Source organism: Lycorma delicatula, chromosome 2, assembly GCF_047948215.1.
Source record: "Lycorma delicatula isolate Av1 chromosome 2, ASM4794821v1, whole genome shotgun sequence".
Lineage (NCBI taxonomy): Eukaryota > Metazoa > Arthropoda > Insecta > Hemiptera > Fulgoridae > Lycorma > Lycorma delicatula.
The window spans coordinates 128018503-128032782 of NC_134456.1; the positions used below are offsets into that span (position 1 = coordinate 128018503).

The 14280-nt window shown below is 26.4% G+C and overlaps 1 protein-coding gene across 2 annotated transcripts in view; it reads left to right on the forward strand.

Moving 5' to 3' along the window:
- LOC142319216 (sodium/potassium-transporting ATPase subunit beta-2-like) overlaps window positions 1–14280 on the forward strand; it is a 121737-nt gene that overhangs the window by 106257 nt on the left and 1200 nt on the right. The window contains exons 4-7 of one of the 2 annotated variants that reach the window (XR_012755137.1): window positions 3028–3215; window positions 4921–5025; window positions 6717–6885; window positions 10216–10379. Coding sequence is in view for 1 of the 2 variants with exons in the window: in XM_075356245.1 (XP_075212360.1) it covers window positions 3028–3215; window positions 4921–5025; window positions 6717–6885; window positions 10216–10325 (572 nt within the window). In the remaining variant the exon portion in view is untranslated. Of the gene's footprint in view, window positions 1–3027; window positions 3216–4920; window positions 5026–6716; window positions 6886–10215; window positions 11370–14280 lie in introns of those variants that run through there. The other variant, XM_075356245.1, reaches the window with a different exon arrangement.

The following is a 14280-nucleotide window of genomic DNA, read 5'->3' on the forward strand; positions in this document are numbered from 1 at the left end:
GAGATTTGTAGAAGTACCAGCTATGAGGATTGCAGCAGTTGAGTAATTAGAGATTTCTTCATTGTGTAGTATGAAAGAAAATCATAAAATGCAAAATATTGATGCATTAAATATTATGAAAATTTATGCACTCACATATGTCTTCGATATAAGTCTACAGCATATGCTAAGTATTAGGATATTACAGCAGGGTCATTCTAAATTTTTAAATGTGAAATTTGAAAAAAATGCCCACACTAAAGAAATATTAATGTCCAATACAATGAAAACCAAAATTGGAAATATGCACTGGAGGAAGAATAAATTGACCTTGGAAAGAATTTATCACTATCTTGCTCAAAACATGTAATTACCTTATATATACCAATCAGCAAGTTAAAATTTCAATTATATATATGCTTACGTGGCTTATTTTCAGTTTGGTTGCTATTAGTAATTGTATGCATATGTGTATGTACTTGTATATGTCATGCTGAAAACAGTTCAAGGAATTGTGATTCTTTGGTATAACAGTGTCAACAGTTAGAAACTGTTCAGTGTGAAACTGTATAGATTGCTTACCCAGTCTGTCCATGGGAGGTAAATCATGTGACTTTGGATATTGGTATCTATCTAATCCTAACTTCACATTCTTCAATTTCAGCTGTTGTAGAAAAATGGTCACAACTTGAAGATTGTAATTTAGAAAATGTGCACTTTTGTAATTACAGAGCCAAATTTTAAAATAAAATGCTTTAAGTAACTTACTTCAAAACATTTTCAGTAATTTTTAGGTTATTGATCATGGTCACACAGCTGACTGAAAACGTTTTGAATTAAGCTACTTAAACAACCAGATTTAATTTGTTATTATAAAAGTTAGTGCTTCTAAGTTACAACAAAAACATAGGAAACTTGGTGATTTTAATTTCCATGTCATAAGAGATGCATTGACTAATTATGAAAAATAATTATTATTAATTGGTTGATGGTGAGGATAAGATTTGTTGGTTTTGTTATGCTCTAGCTTTTCATTAAATTGTTATGAGTTGGTAATCTATTAATGAATTACAATTTTACTCTGAAACAGTAGCTCCTTACTAATCACAAAGAAATGGTTTGTGTATTAATACATGTTAATATTCAATCATTTTTTTTTATCCTTATCAAGCAAACAGATGATATCTTGTAAGAGGAAATTGATATACTCCTCTTAAAAGAAAAAGTTCCTGGATTCACTTGTTAAATTGATAAAAAATAAGCAAAGTTTTATGAAAATGTATCAATAATAACCCAACATGTAATTTAAACAAGCAATGTAGTTAAGATTTTAATTCCATTATTAAAAATCTATTTTTAGATTTTATTTGAATACATATTTTTTAAATTTGAAAATTACATGATTGCCAATTAATTATATACTGCTTTAAACATGAAGATTATGCTAGTTCATTCTTTTGATTTAGGATTCGCATTGTTCAGAGTGAATTGCATTATTTCTATTGTCAGTTGAATTCAAGTTTATGTTAAATTCATGTTTTATTTCCAAATGTACCTATTTCTTCTGTTAGTTTGTATATAACTAGATCTCATTTTATAACCCACTGGATTGGTCTAGTGGTGAACGCGTCTTCCCAAATCAGCTGATTTGGAAGTTGAGAGTTCCAGCATTCAAGTCCTAGTAGTCAGTTATTTTTACACGGATTTAAATATTAGATCATGGATATTGGTGTTCTTTGGTGGTTGGGTTTCAGTTAATCCATATCTCAGGAATGGTCGAACTGAGACTGTACAAGACTACACTTCATTTACACCCATACATATCCTCTGAGGTATTATCTCTGGTAATTACAGAGGCTTTCAGAAAAGAAAAAATTAAGAAAAGAAAAGATCTCATTTTATAAAAAATAACTGTTATTTTATGATTAATATTAATATAATTATCAAAATGTTTACAAAGTTAACAGTAAACTATTATTCTATGATCACATTCCTTAAAAAAGATTTGGTTTAGCAAAAATATTACATTGTATAAACTGTAATTACATTGATATAAATCTACCAGAAAAGTTATCAGTAATTTAACTTCAATTTGTAAAAAATTTGGAAAAGATTCTGGACAGACAGGCAAAATTTTTCCTTTATGAATATTAATTACTGATTATGAGACTTTTTTTATATTAAGAAATTTAACTTTTGATATTGTAATTTAATTATGACATTATACTTTATAATGTTCATTGTAATGAAAAAATATAGCCATTATTATCTGAAATATATTAATTGTAGATGATCATATAAAAATTTTTGTTATATAAAGTTACATTGTGCTTTACCATTTTTGTTATAATTTTTCTTCTCGGCCAAGGATATTCAGAGATTTATCAGAAGCAGAACTTGTACAGTCTGTTATGAAAATAAATTAGTTCAAAGTTCTATTTTGTATTTTATTTTTAGGATTTGTTTGTGAAGATCTTAAAATTACCCTTGTTATTTAATTTAATCTTTGAATTGTAACATTTTTTATATGTGTAATCCCTAAGGTAATTTTTTTTTTCAGTTGTTGATAGATATCAGAAATTTCCTCTATTGACTGGATTAAAAATTGAAAGCCTGCTTCAGTTGTAAATTTAAGAGTGATAGGTGCTATACCCAGACACTTGTAAGGAGCCGACCTCCATGGTGCAAGTGGTAGTGTCTTGGGCTTTCATCTGGAGGTCCTGGGTCTGAATCCCAGTCAGGCATGGCAGTTTCACACGCTACAAAAATTGTCATTCATCTCATCCTCTGAAGCAATATCTAACAGTGGTCCCGGAGGTTAAAAAAAGAAGACACTTATAGGAAGCCTAATATAAAGCTACAAGTATCCTGAAAATGGCATAGTGAGAAACAAATAGCATCCAATACTATGCTCAATCATTCAAGCAAAAGTTTGGAATTAATGGTTATAATAGTTTATATACCAACTAGGTTATACACTTTTTTATGTATTCAACAATTTATTAATTCATATTCTGCATTTTATACTTTATTTGTAATTTTTTTTAGACTACAACAACTCTGATTCACTACCAGGTCATGGACATAATCAAATGATATGCGATTACAATATACCCCCTCAACCAGGTAAAGTGTGTGCAGTTGATATCAATAGTGCATCATGGGGTCCTTGCATACATAAAGCCAATTACAGTTATTCAAGATCTAGTCCTTGTATCTTCTTGAAACTGAACAGAGTAAGTAAAAACTTAATGTTTTATATAATGTGCAATACTTATCTGTAATACTTTGGGAATTTCTGTTATTTAATTATGTCTTAAAAGGGATGTGGAAATGTATTTTATATGAAAATAATTCATTTTCTTATGTTGATTGGGGATAGGATTTGCATACGTCTTATAAAAGATTTATAAGCATCTTAAACTTACTATTCTGGAATTCTCCTCTTATAATGAACTCCTAGATTTTTTCTTAGGCTTTCTTCAATTTCTGTCAACAACATAACCTATAGATGTTTTCTATTATCCTGTCTTGTATTCTTGAAATAAATTGTTTAACAGGAAAACATTTATAAATTTTTATATTGTCTGCAATATTAACAGCGACTGTTTGTTTTTTTCAACTGTAATGTATATAAAGAATCTAAGGCACAAGTGTCTTTAGCAAGTTTTCTTTTTTTATGGTAATGATGTCCATTATAGAGCTACCTTAGAGATGAGTATTACCATCCACCACTAAGGATTTTAATATATATGGTATAGCATGTTGTTTTGTGACAGTATATTCAGCTCAATAAAGAAATCATTCTACTTATTACATTTTTAGAGGAATACTTATAATTTTGGGAACAATGGTCTTTCTTGTGAGCATAGTGTCTTGCATCAGAAGATGCCTACAACCACTTGGCTGTTGCACCTGACACACAACTTCAGAAAAGTGCACTTAAAAAGTGTACTTTTTTACAAATTTCAAATTTTAATAATTCTTAAATTTTAAAATTTAGAATATATAAAAATATTTTAAAGGCAATAAAAACTTAATTTTTATGTTTATTACAACTTAACAGTCATCTCCAAATATTTATCTTTAAACTCAACTCAAGAAAAGATGTTCAATTCTCAATTTTAATTCTATCTTCTGAACATCTTTTTTTTAGTGTTAGGTAAATCATTCATCTTATTTGATTAATTATTATGAATGGTTGAGTTTAAAGATAAATATTTGGAGATGACTGTTAGGTTGTAATAAACATAAAAATTTAGGTTAATTGCCTTTAAATTTTTTTATAAATTTTATTTAAAAGGTTTTATCAGTAATTATTTTTTGAACACTTTTTTATCACTGTTATGCTGTATTTACATTTTTATTCATACTTGGTGGATAAAAGTAGATTTTTTATCTTTTTTTATGATTGTTAAAGAATGTTTTCAAGAACTTTCCACAAAGTAAAAATTAAGAAATTAATGAATATTTAATTTGTTAAAACAATTATTCAGTAGTTATAAAGAAATTAGTAATATGAAAAAAAACAACACTAATAGAGAAATACAAAACATTCAGTTTCCAGGATTCTACTCCCATAAGTGTTCTAGGAGCTGCAGAACAACTGGATTTTAAGAGAGAAAGGTATAAATTTACTGTCTTATCCAGAACTCTTGAAACTTTTATTATTCAATTGTTGATTAAATTAAACCAAAAAAATTAGCTAAATTCCTTACTGTTCAAGTAACTAATCAAAATCAATTAAATGCACTTGTCATTTTCAGTTGTTACTGTTGTTGGTTAATTAATAATATAGTAATAATTAATAGTAATAACAGAGTAAAAATAATAGTTAATCATATAGTAGTAGTTGGTTAATTAATAATTGAGCATAGATAATTTCTCCTCTCTCTCTTAATTTTTTTTAAAAATTAACTGTTTTTCACTGATTTTGTTTAGATATATGGATGGATGCCTGATTTCTACAATGATAAAAGCAACCTTCCTCAACAAATGCCTGATTCTCTGAAATCATATATTAAAAATGTAACGGATGAGAAGAAGGTATTTCTTAAGAATTACATTCCTTTTGTTTAATATAACTTGGAGTATTATGTAGTTAGTGGGTAGTTTACTAAAGCATGAAAATGTTTAAATTTTACTGCCATAGAACGTATTGAATGTACATAGAAAATTTATTTATAATCCCCACTGACATATAATCTGGTTATGAATGAAAAAAAAAATTCTAATTGTACTTTTAGAAATATTGAGTTTATTAAATATTTTCTAAATATATATATATATATATATATACAGGTGTTTCCTAAATGGTGCGCTGGCTATACTTTTCGGATGCTACAGGTAAAACTAAACAAAAAATATCCTTAGGAAAAATGGTGATTTCTCCTTCGTTCTCTCCCTGTCCGTCATTTTGTTATTTTTATATAAAGATTTGTATCTCAAGTTCAGATAGAGAAATTACATTAATATTTGGTAAGCGTCTTGTTAATAAAGTTTTAAAATTAGCAAAATATCAGGAATTAAATACCTTCACTAATTACAAAATGGCGGCTGTTATTATTTTTCAATTCGTTATGTCTCTGTGGTGAAATTTGGCTATATACTAATTAAATGATTTTTTGTTACTGTAAATACAACTGATATTTTACTCTTGAAACTGAACCAATTTAATAAATTGTAGTTAAATTAACTATTTAATTTGGTACAAAATAATAAAATACAATATATTTTATTGAATAGTGTCGATTGTAATATGTAACAATATTTAAAAAAATTATTAATAACTACTTTTCAGGTTACATGGAAATTTTTTTTCAAAGGACCTTTCAGAGCTAATTATGTAGCTCATCGTTGTTTTGAAGTATAGTGAACTCTACTTGGTTCAAGTAATTCATAATTTTGAATTATTATGAGATAATAAATATAAAAAATAATCAGAGTTATTTGTAATACTATGTTTCATTATGTTTATAACACTGTTATATAAAATACTCTATTGTATTTATATTACATTTTAATACGTTTTGGAAGGCAGTACTTCCTTTTATTTTTTGACTTGCATTTTGCAAAACAGAATTTTGTAAAATTCTAAGAAAATTTTGTTGATAAGTTGACTTCTTAGTAAATAATTTATTCATGTTTCTTAAGTATGAGGTAGAATTTGAATTACATTTGAAAACAAAGCAAATACATGTTGTACTGTTTGCAAGTTATTTCATCATTTCTGTGTGCTTTCAATAAAATAATTTTCATATTTGTATTAGTGCTTTGTTCAAAAAGCATTAATTTTTTTCATGATTTTTCCATTCTGGTTTTAGATTATCTCATTTTAGAAATAATTTAAATATTCATTAAAAAATAACTTAAAGTTCAGTAAAAAAAAAATGTTTGACCATAGTGTAAATGCTCAAAATAGTTGCTTTCTGTTGAGGAGAGGAAAAAGGAGGATGAGATTGATTCATTAAATATTTTTACATTAATTTAATTGAAATATCATGAAATACACTGTTTTGAATGGTTTATATATATGTAACATACATAAACATAACTCAGCTATAATTACACTTCATAAATATAGGGCCAATTAGAAAATTATGAAATTTTTATTCTTTCATTAAAGGATCTTTCACCTCAAACAAGATTATCTTTATTTTTATAATCTTTTTTTTATATTTTATAATTATTTATTAGTTTCATGTTTTAAAATTGCTGTGATCTTTTTTTACTTATAGTTAAATACGATATGGGTTGATTGTTATGGAGAAGCTCCTGCAGATAAAGAACATATAGGAGAAATTAAATATTATCCTCAAAGAGGTTTTCCAGGGTACTTTTATCCCTATATTAATACAGAAGGCTACTTAAGTCCTTTAGTTGCAGTTCAACTTTTAAGACCAAAATGTATGTATATTATTGCTTATTACACATAATATCTGCCCATGTTTTTTCTTAAATTAGTCTTTTATCAATGAATAATATTAAACATAAAACTTTACAGAAATGATTGAATCATATGAGAAGTTGGTTGCTTCATGCAACCAGCTATAACAATAAAGTAAATATAACAATTTAATTACAATTGTACCATTACAACCATGTGTAATGATGCAGTTTTATATATAATGGATATATATATATATATACCTTAAATGCATTTTTGTTATCATAGATAAATTATTATTTGTAAAAACTGATTTTTTCACTTGCTGTTTATTACTTTTTTCTTTTCTTTATGTTTAGTGTTTTTGAAGACACCGCACTTTGACTGAACATACATAAAACCGTTATATATTTGCCAAATTACTGATAAATTCAGACCAAGTTGTGTAGTTTGATACCTTTAGAGCTCTATAATAATATTATTATTATTGTTTATACAATCTTATCAGTTTCATAGTGATAGTTGTATTTCCTTTATCCACTTACATTTTAAATTGGTATTTGTTTAATGTTTTTCAGAATTAAAATTTAATTGTTATTACTATTATTGAATTAACTAGAAAAAACGTGGGGGCTATGACCCGCCACGAAAGTTTTACATGGTTTATATTTCATTACATATGTACATATGGTTTTTTTAAAATCTTTTGCCAATTGTAACTAAATAACATTCATGAATTTAGCATACTAACAACAACAAAAACTTCAAATTCCTTAACATTTTTAGCTGTTTCTTGAGTTGTGATTTTTTAACACAGCTCTAACCAGTGTTTTCCTTTTTTATCCCCAAAACACAAATATAATTTTATATAAATTGTTCGTATCAAGACAGAAATCGTTTGAACAAATGAATTTTTCAAAAAGTCTAAATCGTTCAAATGAATGAATTGTTCGTGCACTTCATTCAAAATAAAAATGTGAGCGCCATGCTTTTTATTGTAGAGATTCTATATCCACTGTCAACATTATATTGCTTTCTATAATTTTAAACTGACTTTTGGGATATAATTTTCATATTCAGCCTGAATGATAGATAAGCATGTAAATTTTGATCCTTAATGACAAGAATTTATCCTAAATAAAGGATGTCCATAAAGTCTTTCCATGATTACAAAAAAAAAAACTATTACTGTTACAACTGTGCGGTTTATGACAAAAGAAAGAAAAAAAAATTATCAACTTTGTTTTACCATGTCAACAAACTTTAATATGTGCACCTTTTGTCCCCCATAGAATGTCCAACCGATAATCATGCCATGTGTTGGTCAACATTTCTTCGATAACACTAGCAACAGCTTCAGTTATTCATTGTCTTAATGTGTCCAGATCAGGTACGGATGTTGCATAGATCCTGTCTTTAACATGACCCCAAAGGAAAAAGTGTAAGGGAGTCTGGTGATTGTGGTGGCCAGGAAGTAGGACTGTCATGCCCAATCAATCTGCCATGAAATGATTCAGAAAGTCACTAACTAGTAAACCCCAATGTTGTGGTAAACCATACTGCTAGAAAACCACCCCAGGTTTTAAGTCATTTAGCTGAGGTATAGTAAAGTGTTGCAGCATAACCAGGTAAATGTAGCTGTTATTGATTGCTCAATGAAAAAGAAGGGACCAACGATTCTGTTGTGCATCAAACGGCACCTCAAATTCACTTTAGGGGAATCTCTCATTTTTTCCAAGCCCCATATTCTCACATTATGCCTGTTTACTTTTCCCGAGATGTGAAAAGTAGCCTCGTCTGAAAAGCACACACACTGCAGGCACTGATTGTCATTATCAATCCGTTGCAAAACCTCGGTCGCAAAGGCAGCATAACGAGGGCTGTCATCTAGTTGTAGATATTGCATTATCTGAACTTTATACACGTGCAACCTTAGTATCTTGCATAAAATTTTGTGCACTGTTGACCGGGGAATCCCTAGCTCACAAGATGAACAATAATGGGTAGATTTTGAAGGGCTATGTAGAAATGCTTCCTGCACAACCTCAATCTTCTCTTCACTAATGGACGGCTGTCCTGTTTGCAGAAGTTTAACTACCCTTCCAGTCTCTTTAAACTTTGCATATCACACAACGATACTCTTGCTATCAGGTACTGGTCATCTGTATTCCCTTCTAAAATTTTGCTGCACATTAATTGGTGATTTTGACTCTTGATACAACACACATTACACTTTCTCCTGGATTAATGCTATTTTATATAAAATTGACCACAATGCCTTCTCCTCTGTCTCTACCTGCAACAAACCAATATAAAAAACTTGATAATTTTTTATTTCTTTTGCCACAAACTGCACAGCTGTAACTGTAATAGTTTTTTTGTAATAAATTTTTATAATCAAGGAAAGACTTTATGGACACCCTGTAATTCAACAAATTCTAGGATTTGCAGTAATGAATAGGATGGAGCTTACATTGAATGTTACTTTTAATGATGTAATTGCAGTTTTTATTTTCATGTAATTTGATGAAACACTAACACATACTAAATTCCATATCTTAGAGATCAAAAATTTAAATTCTAATGTTGAAAATATTTTAAAATAGAGGTAGAAAGTTAAATACTAAATTGAATGATGTTTCTCTGTTTTATATTTAAAAGAGAGAAAATGTTCATTAACTTTCAGCAATATATCAGTCTTCATTCAACAAATCTGTACATTTATGTATGCAATACTGTATGTATGTAAGTAACAATAAAAATTACTTAAACTATTATTAATTTTTTTTTGTATTATTACATAAAAAAAAATTCTTTTATTTGTAATAATGAGGGGTCAGACTAAATGAAAAACAGAAATTTCAGATATTTAAAATCAAACTAATCTTCATCACCTAAAAATTAACGCATTAAATTTATTTTTAGAATAATAGTATATCTAATTTATACAGGAATTTTTATGATCTGTACTAATGAAAAAAGAAAGGTGAGAAGAACAAAAATAAAAAAGATTGCTGGTACACGTAGTTGTACATCCTTTCTAGCTATAAAACACAGCCAATTTGAGAAGGCACTTGATGGCTATGATTGCATTTAGCAGGGAAAATCACCTATCTGTGATATCTTACTTTTCTTAAAAAATAAATGCAATGAATCATCTGGCCACAAATAAAAATGAAATTTAATTTTTTAATGCCAGGATTTGAAATATATGAATTGACAGTTTATTATTACAAAAGTGGTATGTACATATAGAAATATTAATTGTAAAACTGAAAAGCTTAATTTGATCTTTTCTATTAAATATCACTTATGTTTAAATTAATGATTACATTATTTTCTTATTGCAGTAAATACACTGATTAACATCGAATGTCGTGCCTGGGCAAAGAACATAAACTATCGCCGTAGTTTGCAAAATAGAGAAGGTTCTGTTCATTTTGAAGTGATGATAGATTGAGTGATATTATTTAATGTGAAAGTGTTCATTTTTAGATATATTGACTTACAAAAGGTTTGAGAAAATTCAGTGCTTATTTAGTAATTAACATATTACTAAGTTTATGAATAAGTAGAGTTTATGCATTGTATTGTGTAAGATCTCATGTTCAGTACAAAATCAACTGTACAGATTAAGCATGAGTTATTTATTTTAGTGTATATTATATATAATTTCAATTTAGTTCCTTTACTAAACCTTAAATTACAAGCTGATAACTTTTTTTAATTAAAGAGAAACTAATAATTTCTTCCTTAAATTACATTTTATTTGACTGATAGAAGTTAAAAAATGTTTTTTTGAAGTTAAAAACATTTGTTGAAGCTTTATTTTCATTAATTAAAATTTATTTTAGGTAGCTTGTAATTGATGTTTATTTAGCTATCCAAGAGATTCAACTTGTAACCTATACAAGAAGCAATTATTATTATAAATACAAATGACATAAATATGGAAACTTTTTTCTTTATCTTTACTAAATCAAAAAAAATGAATTGTCAAATTCATGATGATTTAATTTCAGTTACAATGATATTTATTTTAATTTTCACAGTTAAGTAAATTTGCAAATGATAATAAAGTACTTTATTTATGTCACATTTGATCAAATTATGAGGTACGTTGTATGTTTATTATTGACCTCAGAGCACAGTATTAGATTGCGTGAATAAATACTTCGTAAAAATTTATTTATTAGTAATGTACTTTTAATGCATATATTTTTTATATATGTTTATTTAACAGTTGTTTTTAAGTTAGTTTAATATATTAATTTATAGCATTTAATATTTAAAATAATTAATTATGAAATAAAACTACGTCCAATACAATAAAAATAACAATAAAGTTCAGAACAATACATACAGAATAAAATGTAACAGATGCAAAACTGTTGTGGAAAAGTGTTAGTTAATGTATGTTTAGAAGTTAATTTTAAAATTAATTCAAACTTCCAATTCTTTTAAAGACATCTTATACATTTTATACTTATTTTAACAAGAAAGATGATATGCTAGATGAAAAAATGTAAGGCTTAAAGTAAGACACAAGTTAATCTATTTTGATAAAAGGATGAAATTAAATAACAATGGTGATTAAAGTTAAAATGATGAATAAGATTACTTTGAATAACAAAGTTACAGGGAAGTTAATATTAGAGTATTATTTTCAGGAATTTATCTAATAAATTAATTCCAGTATTTTTGTGGATTTCTATATTGATACCAGTAATGCAATTTGTAAAGTCTTGGATACATCTATGCATCTGTATCACCTGTAACTTTTACTCTATTATGGATTTGCATTTCAAAAGCTTTTTGCTTGAATTTTGATAAAATCTTCTAATGCAATTGTTGTTCATTAAAAACTAATAATATAAAATATTAACAATTGAAAATATTTTGTTTATTAATTTTTTCAGTAGAGTTTATTAAAATAAAGAGTAAACATTTTTCAATTAAAGTCACTCAAATTATATAAACTATGAAGTTTAGGACTAAGTATTTCTGTTCATTAAAAGAACAAGAATCTATCAAATAACATTTCTTAATAAGTGCCACAGTAATAAGTATAAGTATTTATCAAAAAGGTAGTATTGATTTTTTAGAATATTTTACACATGGAGACATGTGTAATTTGGCTTTGTAAATGTTTAACAAAAAAAGTTTTGAGATATTCTCATATGAGAATAGAGAGCATGTGTTCTTATCCTCTGAGTAATTGGTATGATACATAAACATTTCTGAACTGTAAGCTTCAAAACAGGTGTATTTATCTTGCTTTACATTAATTTCTAAGTAGTCAGATAGCTATACCACCCAAGTAGGAGTAATAACTGGTATCTTCATTCACTAAAAAGCATGAGTGTTATATATCTCCTTAACTTGGATGTAGAGTAAATATTGTCTAATTATAAGATGTATCTTTTTTGTGTGTACATGAAATACCCCTCACACATACATATATACGTTGCCTTTTGTACAGTGCATCTCATACAAAGGAACTGCTTTTTTTGCCTCAAGACTGATATGGTTGATAGAAATTGTTTTTATGAATTTCCATACAGAAAATTCTACCTGGGAAGATTATACTTTTATAACCTTTCACTTTTGAAAACCATTCAGTTGTATTTAAAATTTAAAAAAAAAAAATTAAATGACAAATTTGTATTGTTATAATGTTCATTATTTTATTTCTTAAAGTTTACATTATTTTATTTCTTAAAGTTTATTAAACTTAAATTTAAGATTTAATATATTAGTATCTATGTTTGCCTTTATATTGTTTAACATGATTTAAAAAAAAAACAATATCTCTGTTCATTATACTGTAATAAGTCAACATCATGTTCATTTTGTCTAATGATTTAAAAATCGACATGTATTTAATTTTTGTATTTTTAATATGAAGAACCACAATGCATATTATAAGGACCCTTTTCTATTACTGTGAAAAGGAGAAATTGTTTTTAATTAATATATATTAATTTAAATAATAGGAAGACACAACTCTCTTACAGGTTTTAAAAACATATATTTTAACTGTAATTAAATATAGTCAGTTTCTTTTTTATTCAAGATTCTAGGGATTATGTCCTATTATTATTATGTCCTAGGGATTATGATACTGAGAGAAAGATATGCTTGTAGTTCTTCATGGACAAAAAACTATCCATCAGTAAAACAAATATTAATAAAAAAAAAATATATATTAATAAATATTATAACAAAAAATATTTATTTTAATTTAATATCAGAAGTATACTTACATGTACTGTAACAACTAGATAATATAATGTAATATACACTGATAAAAAATTTTATTTCTTCATAAAAATGTTTTTTAATAGCACTCAACCTTCATGAACTATACCTGTCATATTTTAATAAAGTAATTCGATACCATATCCAAGTTTTACTTATAATTATGAATTACTTTTTATTTATTATTAGTTATACTTATTGATTTGTTTTTAAGAAATTCAAGTAATATTATTTACTTTATGAACAAATGTGGATGTGACTTAGTATGTGGATGTATAAGAGAATCTCAATGCTAAAATTATAAAATAACTCAGCAATCTTTTTGTGTTAAATTATTCATGTAAGTTTGTTTTAGACAGTTTTTAAAAAGAAAACAATTAATATATTTAATTAAAAATTAATTCTTTTTTCATTACAAAATTATACAAGTACAAAAATTATTTTTTATTCAAAAGACCATCCAGTTAATTTATTTATTGTACCAAAATAAACAAAATAAGATTTATTATCCCATTTTTCCCACATTTTGTATTTTAAGCATGTTCATTAAGACTAACACATCATTTATGCACACATTGTTAATGTTACAGCTTAACAAGTATAAATGATCACTTAAAATATGAGTATTCTTTCTGACCATATTATAACAACAGTGTCTTTCAATGAACTATATTTCCATGATTTATAGCTTAGTGCAGATCTTGAACTTTTGCTAATTATAAATAAAAGATTATTTCTTTTTATTAAATATTTATATTTTAATTTTAAATTTGAATACTTTCTCTAAATTTTTTTATCAAGTTTCAGTATTTCTAATAACATTTTTCTAATTTGAAACGGTTCTATATCCTTTCATATGCTTCTTAATAAGTAAATTTTTTATCAGTGATATTCTGCGACTTATCTGTGATTTTTTTTTTAAATTTAATTATAGGCAGGAGAAGTGTACTTAGAAAGTATCACAAGTGAATTTTAAAGTATCTATAAATGTTATGAAAATTCATTATGTTGAAGTGTCCTAGTAGTTAATAATGTTGAATAACTTTAAAAACAAAAGTGTTTAGAGTAATGTAGATAATATATTGCAGTATGTTTATTTGTAAATAACTGATATTAAATAATCGTAAAATAATATATAAAAAAGCATTATTGTA